The sequence below is a fragment of the Sorex araneus genome, chromosome X (assembly GCF_027595985.1).
Source record: "Sorex araneus isolate mSorAra2 chromosome X, mSorAra2.pri, whole genome shotgun sequence".
In the NCBI taxonomy this organism is placed as follows: Eukaryota; Metazoa; Chordata; class Mammalia; order Eulipotyphla; family Soricidae; genus Sorex; species Sorex araneus.
The window spans coordinates 131,782,787-131,803,519 of NC_073313.1; the positions used below are offsets into that span (position 1 = coordinate 131,782,787).

At 36.2% G+C, this 20,733-nt stretch overlaps 1 protein-coding gene and 1 pseudogene across 1 annotated transcript in view; one reads left to right on the plus strand and one right to left on the minus strand.

Annotated features, from left to right (window-relative positions):
• Positions 1 to 20,733, plus strand: part of POF1B (POF1B actin binding protein) — a 108,569-nt gene that overhangs the window by 16,250 nt on the left and 71,586 nt on the right. The window contains exons 2-4 of the mRNA XM_055122301.1: positions 9,824 to 9,898; positions 12,371 to 12,451; positions 15,188 to 15,289. Of these exons, the coding sequence (XP_054978276.1) occupies positions 9,824 to 9,898; positions 12,371 to 12,451; positions 15,188 to 15,289 (258 nt within the window). The remainder of the gene's footprint in view (positions 1 to 9,823; positions 9,899 to 12,370; positions 12,452 to 15,187; positions 15,290 to 20,733) is intronic.
• On the minus strand, positions 302 to 771 carry LOC105943121 (60S ribosomal protein L23a-like; annotated as a pseudogene).

Genomic DNA, 20,733 nt, shown 5'->3' on the forward strand with positions numbered 1-20,733 from the left:
AGTTGTGGGCTTCTAGCAAGGAAATTTTCTGAGAACGATTAATCAATATTCACTAAATAGCTAAATATGTAATTCTGCTTATACCTACTGCTATAAATATATGCTCTAAAGGTGATAATGGTGGTGCTGGTGGTGGTCATGATGATGGTATGTGTACGTGTGTGTGTATGTGTGCACATGTGCATGTGTTTAAACAATGTGTACATGTGTATGTGTGCATGTGTGTGAGTGTGTTTCTACTTTGGTTAATTCTTTTTTTAATGGTGGAAAAATTGTATTTAGGATTAGCCAGCTGCACTGCTTAGATGATGCCAATTTTGTTGGCAACATCCAAGGCATCATAATCAGGAGCCAGCCGAACATGTCTTTTTTTCTCCATCAGGCCTAATCAGGGTGTTGACCTTGGCTACATCAATGTCATAGAGCTTCTTCACAGCCTGTTTAATCTGGTGCTTGTTGGCCTTGACATCCACAATGAATGCACGTGTGTTGTTATCTTCTATCTTCTTCATGGCTGACTCAGTAGTCAGAGGAAACTTGATGATGGCATAATGATCAAGCTTGTTTCTCTTGGGAATGTTCTTCCGAGGGTATTTGGGTTGCCTTCTCAGCCACAGGGTTTTGGGTCTTTAGAAAGTGGGTGATGGGTGGATCTTTTTTCTTTTTCTGGCTGTGGACGCCTTCTAGCACTGCTTTCTTGGCCTTCAAAGCTTTGACTTTGGCTTCAACTTTGGGAGGGGCAGGGGCTTCCTTCTCGGGTTTCAGCGCCATCTTTGGGGGAAAAAGTTGGGTTAGTTCTTGTAAATTTATGAAATGTTTCATTACAATATTTTTTATTAAAAGCTGGTGAACTTGGTTAGTAGGTTTCATTTTGCTTAATTTACTGATACTAAATTTGAATCGGTTAAAGGAAGAGAAATAAACTGCCATTTAAAAAGAAACTATCTCATTCTAGGAAGCATACAAAAACAATCTTGTGAAAATTATTTTGTTATTACTAGTTCCAGTTTACAATGTTTGTAGAACATTCTCCAGATAGGAGTGCTTTAAATGCTGTTAGTGGATTCACACAGTCATTTGAGAAATCAGTTTGGTGGAATCTGATAAGATGAAGAGTACACATAGTCTCTGCCAGGGTATTTCTGCTTTGCATCATTGTAGAGACATACATAGCAGAAGGATGTTATTGGAGCGATAGTACAGTTTAGGGCATTCGCCTTTCACACAGCCGACCCGTGTTTGATTCCTCTGCCCCTCTCAGAGAGCCCAGCAAGCTACTGAGAGTAACGCGCCCACACGGCAGAGCCTGGCAAGCTACCCGTGGCATATTGGATATGCCAAAAACAGTAACAATAAGTCTCACAATGAGACGTTACTGGTGCCCACTCGAACAAATTGATGTTCAATGGGATGACAGTGACAGTGACAGTGACAGTAAAACATGGAAGCAATTAAAATAAATCTTAACAACAGTTAAACAAATTTTAAACATTATAGAACAGTAATAATTAATTTAAAATGAACAGGTATGGGTAATATATAACTAATATATTATTCATAGTTTTTGTTTATGTTATATAATACTAAAACCAGTAAATTGCATTGTTTATGCATATGCATGATATACAGTACACCTGTAGTAATGGTTACTTTTAGGTAACATATTTATATTAGGGGATAATTGTTTAAGAATGGATAGTTTATTTCATCTATATATATATATATTTTTATTTTAGAATATGTTCATGTAAATGGTAAATAAATGAAAAAACCTTTATTTGGTTTGTCTTTGGGGGCCTATTCCTACTAAATATGTATCCAAACCCTCTTACTTGGTTATATTTGTAGCCATTTTCCTAAACTTAAAAATATTCTACAGTTTTGTCTATAATCTTTAATAATGTGCATATATATCCTGCATTACAACATTGATGTTGTTTTATATATGTATGTATATATATATATATATATATATCCAGCATTATAACATTGCAGTGGTATATTAGGGAGAAGACAGATTAAAGACTTACCAATTGAACAAAAAGAATAAACACAATGTGCAGAACATTTTTCAGTTTGAATTAATATATAGTCCATTTAGAAGACTAATATATTATAGCTATACTCTTTAGTAATTTTGTTGGTAAGTTCAAGTTCTAATTATTAACAGTCCTACTATCCTAAAGAAAAAAATATTTTGTGAACAAGGAGAAGATAGCCAAGTAAGAAAAATCTGTGTTACACTCTCCTGTATCCACTAAAAAAGATATACCCACAATTGAATTAAATTTACCTCCCTCTAAAAATACAGAAAGCTGAGCTATCCTCCCCAGGAGAGGAACACTGCTATATACACTAAGTAGAAGCTTAGAATACAAAGCTAACTAGCATAGGCAAGACCTATCAAGATGAATGAAGCAAAGGCCAAAAGTCTGTGAGAGATCCTAAGATCCTAAGGTGTACAAAAATTTTCCCTTGAAAATTAAGGAATTTAAGAAAAAAAACACTGTCACTTAACCCCACAATTCTATTCTTAAAATTCCAAAGTAGGATAAAAATATATACAGGGTAAAGTATTCAAGGGGCCTGAAACACCAACAGATTCAATTTAGTGGATGTTGGCAACCTTGCAAGGACTTGGGTTCTTTTATCTATCTTTAAAAAAATATTGTGGGCAAATTCCTGAGGCAAGAGCCAATAGTCCTAAAGTAGGAGTCGAGTTGAACATCATGGGAATAAGTGACAGTTGATAATCCCTGCTTTCTCTAGAGAACACCTGAGTGATAGCAGGCAGCCCAAATGTACGCAGTCAGAACAAGCTTTCTAGAGTTAAAATGACCCATAATTCCCCCACTGCCCAACAAAGCATAAGCAGACATTGTGAAATCCAGATTGCGTGCTATGCTGCCATTCATTCTCCGGGTGCATGTCCTGTCAACCTGGCCTCCTTTAAGTCAGAAGAACTTCCCTGAACACACACATAGGTTGCAAAGTCACTTGTAGGCTCATGTGATTATCAGGCAGACAAATTGGGGATTAAGGGGAGGTGTTGACCAAGCACTACTAGTAACATGGATTGGGGATCCCCATTATTTTGAACATATGTTCAAACGTCTAGGACCACTCAGGCTTGAGATCACAGTTATCTACAGATATCACACTTTTGGACTACAGAACACTTCCCAGGTCCATTTGCTCTTTGTATTATAGTACCTGCCAGACTTTGGAAAATGCAAATACTCTGTAGTTACATAGCTCGGCTTGGTGCTGCAGTTACCATGGATCACTTGTGACTCTGAACTCCTACTTTCTTCATTTTGCTTGTCTTATTGGACTTTGATATGACGGTCAATATCATGCACCAGTGATATTGAGTTGCAGCCAGTTCTGGTACGTTACTTAGTAGTGTGGCAGGTGCAGGTCACTCATAACCACAAATGCTCAGCATTTCTCTGGATCAATAGAAACTCAGTCACGGTCCCCATCTGGAAATATGAAGCTTAAACCTCAAATTACAACTGAAGCCTGAGTAAACACAGACCATCACTTCAGGTCCTCACATAACACCAGGCAAAATTAAAAGTAGTAAAGAATTTGCGTGCATATATAAAGACAAAACATGGAAAGACCCCAAACACATCAGAACTTTCTAAACTCTCTGAAGACTTCTATGCAGTAATATAAAGATGTGCACTGTATTGAGGAAATCTTGAAGGGAACTTTAAGAAATGCAGAAAAAAAATATGTGAAAAGCCAATTAGAAAACTGAGCTAAAATGGTACTTTAACAAAAAAATCATATTATAGAGGTTCAATAGAAAAATGTCATAAGCTTGGAGTCAATTCAGTGAGCTTGGGAATATGTTAGAGGCAGCCACCAAAATGAATTGAAGGCCAGAACAACAGAAATTTGGACAAGGCACTTACCTTGCAGTTAGCAAATCCAGGTTTGATTCTCAGCAATACATATGGTCATCTCAGTCCCACCAGGTGATATCCATGAGCAGAGCCAGAGGAAAGTCTAGAGCACTGCTGGGTGTGACCCAAGAACAAAGAGTAAAGAACTGAAAAGTGAAAATCCAAAATGAAAATAAAAAGAAATTATGAGAAGACACCAAGAGAAACCATATTCTTATCAAACAAGTTCTAGGAGAGGAGAGGAGAATAATTATCAGTTGAAGAGAAAATAGATGAGAACCTCTCTAGTCTGAAAAATTATATATATACATATATGCACGTATGTACACATATGTATATATACTCATATGCAAAAATCCAGAGTCCCAATTCAGATCAAATAGATTAACACAAAGACACATTGCAATTAAATTAGGAACTATAGAGCCTTAAAAACATCAACAGAAAAGCATTATTCTCCATAAGATACATTTATCAAATGAAGGCACAACAGACCAGAAGGGAATGGTTTAATGTAGTCAGTGGTTTAATGTAGTTCAATGCAAATGACCACCAGAAAGGAATACTCTAACCAGCAAGGTTAACAATCATATTTGAAGGAGTAATAGAAAGCTTTTCAGCTAAACAGGAAAAATATTCAGTCACTAGAAAATCTGTGAAATAAATACCAATCTTCTACAAAAGGCAGAGAAACCCCACTTGTAGGTAGTAAGATCCTTAAATATATAAATTTTGGGAGTAGATGAGTGTAGTAAAGTACCAGAATGAACTTCAGACTAATTAGTTTTATATTTGATGGAGACAGAATCTTTTTTTTTTAATTTTTTTAATTTATTTATTTTTAATTAGAGAATCACCGTGAGGGTACAGTTACAGATTTATACACTTTTGTGCTTATACTTCCCTCATACAAAGTTTGGGAACCCATCCCTTCACCAGTGCCCATTCTCCACCACCCGTAAACCCAGTGTCCCTCCCACCCTCCCCAATCCCATCTCCCCCCCACCCCACCCTGCCACTGTGGCAAGGCATTCCCTTCTGTTTTCTCTCTCTAATTAGCTGTTGTGGTTTGCAATAAAGGTGTTGAGTGGCCGCTGTGCTCAGTCTCTAGCCCTCATTCAGCCCGCAACTCCCTTCCCCCACATGGCCTTCGACTACAATGTAGTTGGTGATCGCTTCTCTGAGTTGACCTTTCCCCGGAACGTGAGGCCAGCCTCGAAGCCATGGAGTCAACCTCCTGGTACTTATTTCTACAGTTCTTGGGTGTTAGTCTCCCACTCTGTTATTCTATATACCATAGATGAGTGCAATCTTTCTATGTCTGTCTCTCTCTTTCTGACTCATTTCACTCAGCATGAAACTTTTCATGCCCATCTACTTAACTACAAAATTCTTGACCTCCTTTTTTCTAACAGCTGCATAGTATTCCATTGTATAGATGTACCAAAGTTTCCTCAACCAGTCATCCGTTCTGGGGCATTCGGGTTTTTTCCAGATTCTGGCTATTGTAAACAGTGCTGCGATGAACATACATGTGCAGATGTTGTTTCGATTGTACTTTTTTGCCTCTCTGGGATATATTCCCAGCAGTGGTATTGCTGGGTCAAATGGGAATTCAATATCTAATTTTTTGAGAGTCGTCCAAATTGTTTTCCAGAAGGGCTGAACCAGTCGGCATTCCCACCAGCAGTGAAGAAGGGTCCCTTTCTCCCCACATCCTCGATGGAGACAGAATCTTAAACTGAATATGTAAACTGCATAGAATTATAAAGACGAAAATCCTTAAAAAATATAGAAAAGAAAGGTAAACGGTACCTGATCATAAAATCACTGTCAGGTATCAGAGTACATAAGGAAAATAGAAGTCCAAAGGAACAAAGAAAAAAATTAAAAATCACATCACACCGTTTTTGACATTGGAGAAGAACTGTTCCTCGGAACATGTGACTGTTAGAGGTGGTGGTGTTACTGGTGTCCTCATCATCACAAACTTGGCCATGAGCTTCGGTTCATTTGAATGCCTAACAACCCAAATCAGATACTTACATTTGAATAGTTGTGGCTCCTTACTGGCAATTTCTTTCTTTGTTGTCTACTTACAAACATCCAAGTACAACGAAGAAGAAATTGAGAAGTTCTACATGGAGCTAGAGAAGTTCAATAGAGAAGGCCACACCTTCTACAAGATCATTGCCAGTGATTTTAATGCCGAGATATGATCGAGAAGGTCGCCTGAAGAACTCCACATCAGAACCCACAGCCTAGAATGGAACAAACAGGGTGACAGACTGAGTTCATCATGTCAACCTAGACCATCTATGATACCTCGCAGTTCCAGAAGGCTGAATCTAAATGTTGGACATGGGAGTCTCCCCGTGGACAGTTCCACAATGAAATTGACCACATCATATTCAATCAACGGTTTTGCCTGACTAATGCCACTGTTGTCCCAAAATTCCAAATGGGATCAAACCGCCATCTCCTTTGTGCAAAATTATACTTCACAGAGCGGGGAGAAAGGGTTGCAAAGTTTAAAAAGAAAACTCCCAGAATGCCCACCAACTGGGAGCTCTTTGGCACTACTGTGCCAATATGGGGAGATGCTGTCATTGACAACATTGACAAGGAATACGATCGACTGTTTCATCACTTCCATGACTGTGTGAGGAATGCTGAGAGTGAGAAAGCCACAAAAGGACGCCTGTCTTTAGAAACTCTCGAGCTCATTCACCAACATGATTTGGCACGAGCCTCAGGCAATCACAAGCTAATGACCAAGCTCGCAAAGCTGTGCAGAGAAGCGATAAAGGAAGACCTCAAAGAGAGAAGAGCAGCAGTGTTGGCCGATGCAGCAGAATCCAGGAAAAGTATTCATAACACCTGCCTGTCTTTCGCCAACTACAAGGCCAACATGACTGCCCTCTGACATCCTGATGCATCTATTCCATCTTCCAGAAGGGCAATAGAGAAGGTTATCCACGACTACTACTCGGATCTCTTCAATAGCCACAGTTCACCTGCCCACAACCCAAATTCCACAGGATGGATATGTCGTTCCCAGTGTTCTCCCTTCTGAAATCCGACACGCCATTTCATTGGGGAAGAAGCGTACAGCACCCGGTCCAGACAAGGTCAGACCCAAACACCTGAAGAATCTGTCGCCACTGCTCGTCAATACACTGGCTCGGCTCTTCACACGCTACCTGTCTGAATGCAAGGTTCAGTCCCAATGGAAAACCAGCAGGACTGTCCTTTTATATAAGAAGGGAGACATCCATGACATTGACAACTATCGCTCAATCTGCCTGTTGTCATTGTCTACAAGTTGTTCACTGGAGTCATCCTGAATTAGGATTGGCAGAACACTAGACGAAGGACAACCATGCGAGCAATACCAGTTCCAAAAAGGATTCAGTAAGATCAACCATATCCATACGAGAACCAAGCTCATTGAGGTTTTGCAAAGAGTTCAAGATGCTGCTCTGTCTAATGTTCATTGATTGAAAAAAGGCCTTTGATTCTGTTGAGACTGAAACAGTCATCAAAGCCCTAGCCAAACAGGGCGTTTCAAACTCAGTACATCAGGATCCTCTTCGAGCTGTATTACAGATTCACCACCAGTATCTCACCATTCTACAAGGAAGTGATCAGCAACATAAAGAGAGGGACTCGTCAGGACATTGCCATTAAACTGAAACTCTTCAGTGCCACTGACAAGAATGTCATGCGACAACTGGAATGGGAAGGAATGGGAGTGAAGATAGACGGTTGGCAACTACACCACCTCCACTTCGCTGAAGACATTGTTCTAATAACACCAAACTTTAGCCAAGGGGCACAAATGCTGGCCGACTTCGAGCATGAGTGTGGAAAGTGTCGGACTGCAGCTGAATCTCATGAAGACAATGTTCATGAGAAACAAACTAGTTCCTGACGTACCATTTGCTCTCAACAGAACGGACATCTCCGAATGCCGCAGTCACGTGTACCTGGGTCGAGAATTCAACATGACAAATGACTTGGCGCCAGAACTCCGCAGGAGGAAGAGAGTGGTGTGGAACCCCTTCAAGAGTGTTGAAGAAGTTGTTAAGAGGACGAAGAACCACCGGCTACAGGCACATCTTTTTGATTCCAATATTCTCCCTGCACTAACATACGCCTTAGAGACCTGGGCCCTATCAAAACAGGATGAGAATGCTATTTGTGTCTCTCAAAGAGGAATCGAAAGAGCTATACTTGGAGTATTCCATTTCACTCAAATGAGAGGGAATTCAGAGTTCCGACCACCATCGACGATCAAGGATCGGGGATACTGCCTCCTTTGTCAAGGTGTCAGAAATCAGATGGACTGGACACGTAATTCGATTTGGAGATGACTGCTGGACTAGAACCTTTACCAACTGGATTCCACGGGATGTTAAATGAACGCTTGGTCTCCCACCTATTAGATGGTCAGACTTCTTTCTCAATACTCTGAACAGTTGGAGGCTCTTCGTGTTCCTGGAACAAATAGACACCATTGGGCTACACTAGCATGTGACAGGGATGAATGTAGATGTTACTGGTGCCTGCTGGAGCAAAAAATGAGCAACGGGATAACAAGTAATACAAGTGATACAAAGTGACACTATAAGTTATTTTTAAGAACTTCACTGTCAATGGCCTGAACTCACCAATCTAAATCAGTGTTGCCACATGGGTTAGGAAAACAAAACTGAATATTATTTTTCTCTCAGAATACTCGGTTGAAATTAAAAAACAACCCAAATGGGTATTTTAGATATATTTAGATCAGATAAAATAGATTTTAAATTGAAAAGGGGACTTAGAGACACTACTGGACTGATGATTAAAGAATCCATACATGAAGAAAACTTAGCACTTATTAACGCATGAAGGTGCAACAAAATGCAATGAATCCACTACTGAAAAACTTGAAATTAAATATTGATATAACAGAATACTTATAGTAACTTTAACATTCCACTTACATCATTGGAAAATCACTAAGAAAATAGCAATTTGAAATGAGGAACAGGAAGAGCTGACTTGAATATATATTCACAAGTTTTTCTCCACAAAAATTGAATGTACACTTTGTTCCAGAACATATGGAAACATTCTTCAGGATAGACCACATGCTTTGACATAAACAAGTTTCAATAAATTAATAAAGATTGAAATTAAATCAGATAACTTTTCAGATCACAATGCTATAAGGATAGAAATTACCATAAAAATGAAACCTAGGAAAAACTTTAAAATGTTGAAAACTAAACAGCATACCCCACAGCAGAAAGATAAAGAAAACTTCTTACATCAATATAGAAATGTAAGCATCAGGAAACAAAAAAGGCTAAAATAAGCAATTTAACTTCATATCTTCCAGATCCAGAAAAGCAAGAACAAATACGACCAAAATTAAATGGTCAAATAATAAAAAATAGATAATAAATAATAAAACTATAGAATTAAAAATGCAACACAAACAACTAATGAAATAAAAGTTTTCTCATTTGAAACAATAAACAACATTGACGAACCCTTAGCTAGATTTATGAAGTAAATAGACAAAAAGGCATTATTAGTAGGATCAGATGTAAAACAGGAACCATTCCAAAAGGTACCACAGAAATTATGAATAAAAGCAATGAATGAATTTGTGTCAGTTGGAAAATATAGAAGAAATGGACAAATTTTGGGAACCTTTCAATCTCTGACATTATTTCAGGAGGAAGGAGAAAACTTAACCAGGCCAATTACAAATACAGATATAATTTGGTATAAAATAAATATTTTCACAATTGTTAGTTGTGTTATTATAAAAATAGATTAATTCTTCTAGAATTTAAGACATTCAAATAACTGCTCAATTTCAATATCTCAATTTCCATTTATTTCAACAGGAACTCCATTCTCCAACTCTGAAAATATCTACTTGTGCCCCAAGCACATTACAAGTTAATCAAAATGCTGAACAGGTAAAGTGAGTTTTTTACAATTAATTTTATTTTATTAAAAGGCCATGATATATAAAGTTATTAATAAATGAGTCTTAGGCATACAAATATTCCAACACCAATCACGCTACCAGTCAACTTCCTTCCACAACTGTTCCAGTCCTCCCTCTGGCTCACCAACTCCATCCCGATGTCTGCCACTTTGAAAGTCACATTTCAAAATTTGATGGTTGTAGATTAGATCTCAGGTTTTTGGTTTTGTATCTGTGCTTTAGTTATATAGCTGTACCAGTTTCCCACATCACCGGTATACCCAAGGCCCCTGACTACTTAAATGGGTTAAAATAAGTTTTGGATTAAATTATATCTTTTAAAAGCCTTTTTATAAACCAACTTTAGTTCTTCATATGCCTTTATACATTGAAAAACTATCAGAAACATAAAACTAGAAAAGAGATTCTCACAATGAAAATGGCTATTTTTTAAATATGAAACAACTGCCAAAACAATCAAAGTGGACTGAGTTTTTTTCAGTTTTATTGTCTACTCAGTCTGATTGCGTTCACTTTGAGTACAGTTTATTTTAACCAATAATTTCCTAGAGATCTAAATATTTTAGTGATATTTAAGGGTCCTTTATTTGAGCACAAATAAAGTACAGAGACCTTGTACTATTTGAAGACCTGACTTTGTGAATGATCATATATGTTTACATTTAGAGAGAGAACTAAACTTTCTTGTAGGGGCACAATTTGAAAGACATTCAAGCATGTGGCTCTCTTAGACTTGACTACCTAGTAATCTGTCTATTAGGATCGTTCTTGAATCTAATATTACATTCCAAGTTCTCATATAATTAAATATCATATTAATAACTAAATGTTAATTTACTATTTACAAGATACTGTGAAGTATAACCAAAGAAAATAAAACTTGAAGTATTTTAACCTTATAGCCTTACTGGAGGGGAATTTATAAGTCATTGGATTTGAATCATAGGAGGGAGAAAGATGCTGTTCTAAGAAAATCAGTCAATCCAGATAAGACTCTAATGTGTGAACTGGAACAATAAGAGACAAATTGGCAGAAATTTGGCCTCTAGACCTTACAGAAATAAGGAATAGAGGATGATATTGCATAAAATAAGATTACAAAAGTAAACTTTTCTTGGAAATAGCCTAGAAGTATTTCAGTGGGAATGATGAATTTCTTTAGTGGTACTTGCTTAGTGCCAAGTATGTATCAAATGTTTTAAAGATAAATTAGATTCAAATACTATTTTTAAGGTGCTCACAATTATAGCATGGGTCACATATGTAATACAGCATAAGATATTGGTTAAATTATACAAATAAGTTAGAAATGGGGCCTGCGAAAGTATGGTGTCATAAAAAATTAACTGTGCTTAAATTACATCGTTGTTCATTGCACTAAAACCAGTTTGAAATTTGCTGAAACTATGGTATTTTCCACAATGAAATACTTAACAGCTAGGTACAGCATATATTTTTATCTCAATAAGAAATATATTTGTAAAAGTTTTAATATAGAGAGAAATATAAGATAAACTAAAAATCACTTGTGTTCCCTAACTTACCCAAGAATGATTTTCATTGTTTTGCTGTTTCCTTTGACTCAACTAAAGCTTGACTTCATACTACAAATGCAGTTTTAATTGTTTATTTTTAAATGTACATAATACTGCATTTTATTGTAAATTTCTATTACTCAATATTTTTATGGCTACAGTGAAACATGTTTTTGTATTTCAGTCTATGGGTGATTATTTATTATTTCCCTTCTCCATAGTAACATGATCCATCTAATGCATTTGTTTTACAATTTAAATTTCTCCTCGTTATAGTATTATTTTGTTATGTTTAGTCAGATTTTTCCATTCATTATCTATTTGCACATAAACAGTTTGTGTATTTTTATATTAGGTTAGTATAGTTTCCTTACTGAATTGTAAAAACTTTATTTTAATGATGCAAATTTTTCCAAAAAACTGTTTATAAATTTCTTTATTCTAGTTTTATTTACCTTGTTTCTTATGCCCCCTAATCTGGAAGATGTAACTCTCCAAGTGGACACAACTAACTTATGTTTGTGTGTTTTCTTCTGTTAAAAAAATTATAGGATGTACCTTATAAACAAAGAATCTAATCAATAAATATTAAGTTATGTTTTTCCTAATCAGGTAGTTTTATTTAAAATTAAACAATTAAACAATTATTTTTAAACTCTAATGTAATATTGTCCAGAATATGTGATAAAATAAAATGAAAAGAGTATAACTGAATTATCTACCATAGTACTGTGCACAAAAACACATGCTTTCATACACTTTTTTTACAATTGATTCAAACAAAATCCTTCATTATTTGCGCCAGTGATTAAATATTTTACTCTGAAAATTGTCCCATACTATGATTGATAGGTTCATGGCCATTAATAACAATGATTATATTTAAATTTTATTTTTTTTCACAGGAACTCCATTTTCCAACAATGAAAATAAATACCTACCCACAGACTACTATTAGGAGTTATGTAGTTCAAAATCCTGATCAGGTAAGATGATGACCCAAATTAATGCTCCAAAATATAATTTCATAGAAGTTGATAATATTTTTTAAAATGTTATTCTAAGCACCATGATATACAATATTGATAATGGCAAATGTTCATGCATAAATCATTTAATGCCACATTCTCCACTAGAGTATCAGCTTCCCTCTACCAGTATCCAAGTGTCAACCACCTCCACATCCTAACACCTGCAAGCCTTGTTCAGTAATATAAGACCAATTTTCATTTTCTGTTGCCTTTGGGTATTAGTTGTTTTCTTATTATGTTTCTTTACATGTTGAAGATAGCCCAAAATGTTTACAATATGAATATTTACAAAATATATTTGCCAACATCCGTCCTAGAAGTTATGCAAACACAAGAATTGATAAGACAAAAAAAGAATGTAAAAATTGTCCACAAGATATACAGAAAAATAATTTATTGGAATTGAAAATTCTGTAATAAAGTTGTGTAAAGTGTTCAGTTTACTTTAAGAATATTAGAGAATTAAGAAAATGCAGATTATTTATATGAATGAAACTATATATCATTATAAAATAAATAAAAAGACAAAAAGAAATAAAAATACATCCCCTTTAGTGGACTGGAAGAATTGACATTGACATAATGACAATCCTACCCAAAACACTATACAAATTCTATGCAGACACAACAAAAATACCCATAACATTTATTTTTATTATTTTTTTCATTGAATCACCATGAATTGCAAAATTACAAAGTTATTCATGATTGAGTTTTGGGAGTACAATGTTCCAACCCTAGTCCTTTCAACAGTGTCTTATTTCCCTCCACCAACATCCCAATTTCCATCTCACTCTCAAACCTTCCTCGATGGTGGATACTATTTTATCTTAATGAGAAAATCAGGGTAATGAGACTCCACTATTTTGATACCACTTTGTAATTTTGTAATGCTTTCCTGGACATGTAAAGGACTTGATCTTTCCTTTTTATTTACATTACTTCAAAACACAGGCATTGATAAGGTAGACATAAAAATATAGACACCATTCTGCTATATTATGATGAGTGCTGATCAATATTTAATGTTCCTGACAGTAATCTAAATCTGACTTATGGCTCAACATTTAGTAAATTATAATTTTAATAGTAAGCTCTTATATATGTTACATGATTGCAAGTAACTTTTAAGAGACTTATTTATTGATTTATTTACAAACTCATGCAAGCAAAAAGTAGTTTTTTGATAGACTGCCTAAGTATATACTTCTTAGTTTTAAAAAATTCATAAGCTAATAACAATTTTATCAGTTATTTTTGTTTTAATGTATGTATTGCAGAAATACTTCATTAAATCACTTTTAATCAAACTTGAATACCAACAATATACAGCTTTGAATTCAAGAGTATTTGTTTTCTCAACAACTATTGTTTTATTGTAGTTATTCTGAGAATTTTTATAATAACAAAACACAAAAATCCTGGTGTATTTTATTGATTTTTATATTATTCTAAACATATTAGCAGATAAAAACTTGCTGGTCCCCCTCTGTTACAACCCCATCCTCCTGTGTTAAAAAAAAAAATTAATACAATTTTAATTTGTTACAAAATAGTTCCAACTCCTAGGCAAGTAAAAGTCATACCAAAAACAAAAGGAAAAAGAATATGTTATATATTATACAATTGTATTTTCTTTTAGACTTCTTGTTTGATTCTTCTTAGCATCTTCTTTATTTCTCCCAAATTTAGTTGCTTATTGGGAGATGAAGTAGAAACTTATTTTTGTTCTGTTTTCAATATCCAGTATGAATATACCATGCTCAGTTTCTTAGCTTTAATTATAATCACAAGAAAGAACTATGTACTTCAAGGACACCCAAATTGAGTTCTAGGAACAAAATCTTGGCTATAGAATTACTTACATTAAATGGAGCTAAGGAGCTGAATTGTGTTTATTTTGCATTTCTCAAAAATAAATATGCATAAAATCTGTCAATGAAGCCTGTTGAAATGACTTTATCTCTAGAGTCCCTGTTTACTTAAAAGGAAAATAATTATATTTAATATTTTTATTTATTTTTATTAAATCACTGTGATTTGCAAGGTTATTCATAGCTGAGTTTTACACATACAATATTGCAGCACTGATCCCACAACCAGTGTCGCCTTTTTTACACCACTGTTCTCACATTTCCTCCATATCTCCCCATGTCCAGCCTGCCCTCTTGACAGGCACCTTTTTAAGTTCAGTTGGTAAAATTTAGGTCTCTTGACTTTAGAGTTAGCTCTGTGGTTTGGATATTTGGCTCTGTCATTTCTTAACACCACCTTTATACCTGACTCCCCTGACCTCCCCCCAATTGCTTCTCATCTGTCTCTTCTTCCCCTCCCCTCAACTCTTTCCTTTCTTCCCTATACTCTGGGGTCAAGTCTGTTCTGGGAATCCCCCATTTAAAAATTTCACTCCCAGTTATTCTAAATTCTTAAGAACATAAAAATAAAAAAATATTAACAAATTCCAATTTCCATAAAGGACCAGATCACACCATTTTAAAAAATGGATTGTATGATCAGAGCCTCAATGGACACGATCCTACTCTACTCTTATAATCTGCATAAAAATCTATTAGAACTTAGTGTAGCATTTATGAGTACCTTAGATTATTACAGGCTGGATATATATATATGCTTAAGATAAGGTTCCTCTGAAATGACACCTTTAAAAGTAAAACATTCTTGTCATTATAGGAGCCACTCTCGCCACTGCTAAAAGGAGGCCACTTCTTCCCAGGAAACAATGTTATTTATGAAAAAACAATAAGAAAAGTGGAGAAGTTAAATATGGATCAGGTAAGTAAAATTTGTTTTGATTATTTTATATGTGCATAGGTTGAACTGTAAATGTGTAAAGACATAAATATTTTAATGTAGCAAAAATCACAATAAATTGTAAAACACCAGGACAACTGTGAATCATAAATACTTTATTATCTCTACAGTCCTTTAAGTATTTTCATATTCATTTCCTCATTAAAATATCTGTTTTGTTACAATGAAAACTTAAATAAACGTGCATAAAGTTATATAAAAAATCAATGGTATGGAGCCAGATAGATGGTAAAGCAGGTAGTGCACTTGCCTTGTACCCTGCATACATGTGTTTGATCCATAGGATCTTATATAGTATCTCAAAACACAGCATGAGTGATCCCTGAGAGCAAAGCCAGGAGTATACCCTGAGAAAAAGCCAGTTGTGACCCCAAGACAAAAACCAAAAAAAGAAAAGAAAAGAAAAAAAATAATGATATAATGGTAAAAATCTGTGAATATGAATTTAATGCAGATATACCAAGCACTCTGATTTTCTTCTAATAGGTATCAAAATAATCACAATTTTGTCATTGTCATTGTCATCCCGTTGCTCATCGCTTTGTTTGAGCAGGCACCAGTAAAGTCTTTCGATTGTGAGACTTATTTGTTACTATTTTGGCACATGCAATACCCCACGGGTAGCTTGCCAGGCTCTGCCATGGGGTGGAGGAATCGAACACGGGTTGGCCGCATTTTAAAATATTATTTTTCTTAATTCATTTAATATCTAATAGTTTTTAAATGAACAAATATAGTAATGTATATACAAAGTAAAATTCTTTATAAAATTTCTAGAACTTTATGAAAAGATCTAGAAAACCTCAGCTTCATGCCAATTTTTTTTATTTTAATTTTTTTATTGAGTCACCATGTGGAAAGTTACAAAGTTTTCAGGTTTAAATCTCAGTTATACAATGCTCGAATACCCATCCCTTCACCAGTGCACATATTCCACCACCAAGAATCCCAGTATAGCTCCACCCCACACTCCCACACCCCTAACCCCCCACTCCCCTAGCCCCCCCACCCTTAGCCCCCCCCCGCCTGTGTAACTAATAAATTTCACTTTACTTTCACTTTGATTGTATTCAATATTTCAACAAAACTCACTATTATTGTTTGGAGAGTCTCTCCCCTAAAGTCAGACCTGCTGAGAAGGAAGCATTAGATAATTTGTTTTCCATTGCTGAGGATGAAGAGGTATGAGGTCGAGTGACCACACTTAGTGGCCTCTCGGTTTTGGGTTTCTGTATTTTAGTATTTTAGTAACTAAGTCCAGAGAGATATCTGCCAGAATTTTATTGACAGTTGGGGCCAGGAAGATGACTTAAAGGACTAGAGCTCATGTAAAGAATGTGCAAGGTTTGGTTTTGATTTATGGATCTGTATGGTCCCATGTTGGAATCAACCTCTGAACACCAAGCCAGTAGCAGTCCCTGAGCATTGCCAACTGTGGTCCTAAATGAACAAAACAGATAGACAAGTAACCAATGTAAATGTTTAGTTCATAGCAAGTATTAGAGTTCAAAACTGCGCCAGGGTAGGGGCCATAGTAATAGTACAGCAGGTAGGGCATTTTTATTACATGCAGCCTATCAGTGTTTGAACCCTAGCATCCCATATGGTTCCCAGAGCACTACTAGGAGTAATTCTTGTGCACGGATCCAGAAGTAACCCCTGATCATTCTCAGGTGTGGCTCCAAAACAAATAAAACTGCACCAAGGTAATGGCTATTTCATGGTAAACAAAGTCCAAAGTTCTCCAACTCCAGACGTTACTGTAATCAGTAGAAGTTACACACTGATCTGCTCTATAGACATAAGCACTGTAACCAAGAACAAGCCTTAGACATGCTGTCTCTTAAACATTGTTTCCCCCACCTCTTCCCTTCCCTTGGTTGTTGTTTCAATGACTGGGGGTCCCACATACAGGGTTGTAGTATTCCTACATACACCTTTTTGGGGGTGCTAGCAGAGAGAAGTCTGCACCCTTGATATATAATATTTGCACAACCATTGTTATGGTGTGATAGTAATCACACATTTTGTTGTGGCACCAGGGATCATAAATTGTTGTGACACTGGCATCACACGCTGCATGTGAAGCAGTACTAGGGATAAAAATTTTGTTCTCATGTGTCCAAGATAGGTTTTCTACCACAGAACTATCCATTGACATCCTTTAGTGAGTGCACTGTATTAGTTTGTTAGAGAGCACTATAAAAAATGCCACAATCTGGCACAAATTCATTATCTCACAGTTCTGAAAACCAAAACATGACATTGTTTGACTGGTCATGATCCTGTTATTGGGGACAGAGCTCTTCCATGTGTATCTCTTATGTTCTAGAAGCCCATTATCTTCTGAGTCCTCCATCTTTATATGGTATCCTATTTTGTATCTTTGTATCATCTTCCCTCTGTGTGTGTCTGTTTCTATCTCAAATTTACTCCATTTTATTGAGAACTCAGTCTTATTTGACTTGAAATTATTCAAATAAGCTCATTTTGAATTGAGTATCAACCTTGTTTCTAATAAGATCACATTCTAAATATTAAGATTAAGATTGTTATGTATTTTGGAGGGTGCAATTCACCCCCCAAAAATTAAATCAAATAAATGTTAATAACAAAATCATTATTTTCATATATATTAAAAGTACTAATATGTAATAAACTCTTTTTACTTTTATCAACATATCATTTTAAAACATTTTTATGAGCCTATTACCCAGTAGCATATTATGATTTATTTGATGTCCAATAAATATTAAATAGAGTAAGCTTTCAGAAACACAAGCATCATTTTAAAATTCTGGTCTCCTTGGAAAGCTGGATATAGTCCAGAAAGATTGGTAAAATATACACATGAATAGATGTCTTCTGGAATGATAGAATATTTTTGACAATTTTGTTACCAGACAATAATCATAAAACATATCTGTTCTTTAAAAATCACATTACTAAATACATCAGACTATAACATTTGTTCCTTTATTGCTTTGCATATATACTTTTCTGGTGTTGGGCCACATCTGGTGGTGCTCAGGGGATACTTCTGACTCTGCACTCAGAAATTACTCCCGGTGGTGCTCAGGGTCCTTATAGGATGCTGGGAATTTGACCCAGGTGGGCAAGGCAAGGGCCCTACCTACTCTACTATCTGGTCCCTATAACATTTGTTTTATCCAACCAAATTGATAAGGCAATAAGGTTGATACACTGTAAATGTTTGAGATACTTCTTTTCATGCTGCTGCCAACATCTTTTTAAAAGAGTTTTAAGAGCTATTCTAAATATTGTTCCTGAGATTATGTTAAATATTATATAATTTTTTGTTGTTATGCATCTGGAATGGCCAAAGAATCCATTTACTCTTTTGATATTTTAATATATATATCTCTCATCTCTATCTGTCACTGTCATCCCGTTGCTCATCAATTTGCTCCAGCGGGCACCAGTAACGTCTCCATTGTGAGACTTGTTACTGTTTTTGTCATATTGAATATGCCCAGGTAGCTTGCCAGGCTCTGCCGTGCGGGTAAGATACTCTCAGTAGCTTGCCGGGTTCTCCAAGAGGGACGGAGGAATCGAACTCTCATCTATGTAAAAAACTAAGGCACGCCCAGGGGCCTGTGCACTCTTGGGCTCTCCGGGCAGCTCTGTCTCACCACCAGCATTCGGTGCGGTGCTCTGGAACCGCAGTGTGTGGACTGGATCGGGACAGCCGTTGGCAAAAGACAGGCAAAGGAAGAACGAGGACCAAGCTGGTTGCTGATTAGTTACTGTTTATTCAATCTTCCATCTTTCTCATCTCCTGCACTCCCAGCTCCAGCCTCTCTCTCCATCTACTGTGGCCTCTCCCCATCTCTCTCCTCCCTTTTTCCTCTCTCACCCTTGCCCCTAGGTTACACACTGCCAGGTACAAAATCACCATAAGAAAGCCCTTCCTGAGGGCTGTCAGGTTCAAAGGGAACACAACCTAGGGGCATTCCAAAGCCCTTTCTGACTGCCAGTAGGCAACATACCTCTTAAGGTTTTTTTTTTTTTCTCCTCTCCTTGTTCCAAACAGTCATTAACATCTTAATACTAGTTATTTTTGTATGGACATAACAAGAGATACATTGAGGCTTGCAAGGCAGCTCTCCTGGCAACATCTTGCCACAGACTCAGACCACAGCACTCAGGCCAGATTAATCATTCCTCACCCTAGCAGGGTCCAAATCTAGTTATCACTGTTTGGATCATGACGACATTTGTCCATGATCAAGTTCTTAACTTATAGTTAAGCATTAGGCACTTTGGCCAGGCCCATCTCAATGCCAGGGTAGCACACAACTCACCGCTTGCCCTGGATCCTTCTCGTTCCTCGTCGATACCCTGCTTTTGGGGGTGCTAGGAAGTAAGGGCAGCTGAGGCTTAGGTGGAGAGAACAGATGCCCAGGAGGAAAATATCATGTAGAGTCAAATGACTCCCAGGTTACAAAAGCATAGCATTTGCTAAGTCTTCCTGTGTCCATACAAAAAAGACATTGCTCTTAATAAACTATGCAAAGGACTCAAGGAGAAGAGAAAAATAGTATTTACAAGTCATCAGAACACTAAGAAAGAAGCTACAAATAAACAAAGAGGAATGGGAGCACCTTGAGGGGAGTAACCCAATAAACCTAAACTACCCGAGGCTATGTTATCCTACAATCTATATGGTTGATTTTATTGATTTACTATTTCTTTAGTATAGTATTTCAAGAGAAAACATTCACATCTCTTTGTGTAATAAATCTTACCACATTTAGCATCAGAATTCTAGTTCACTATCACAATGAACTATTCATTCCTTCCCAAGATAATGACCATAGTTTTAGTAGTCTGGGTTAATTTTCTTGTAAGAATTTATTTTTGTTTATAATGACCTACACATGCATGGGAACCATATGTGTAGGTATGTATGTAATGTATGTATGCATGTATGTAACCATATGTATTCAGGGGCCCACAGTATCACTCCTGGCAATACTGGAACTGGAAGTGTGTGTCTAATGGTTTTATTTCTTTGGCCTGGTGATGCAAAGGGAAATGGGGACTCTGTAGTACATGTCTCTAAAAAAAAACTCCATAGTACTCTGGAGCTTTCAGGGCTATATTTGTTAGTTCTGAGAAGCGATAATTTTTTTTAGGAATCACAATCTAAGCTTTAGGAATGCAAGGGAAATTAATATCAAATTTATAACTGTATATTTCATATGTATATTTCATGTAGAGGCTTCTAAAATCTCAGGGCTAGGACAAATTGGAGACATTACTGAGACTGTCTTAGTAATAGAGAAATTCGACAATCAACGGGATGATGATGATGATGATGATGATGATGATGATGATGATGGTATTTCATGTATATTTCTTCATGTATATTTTCTGTAGTG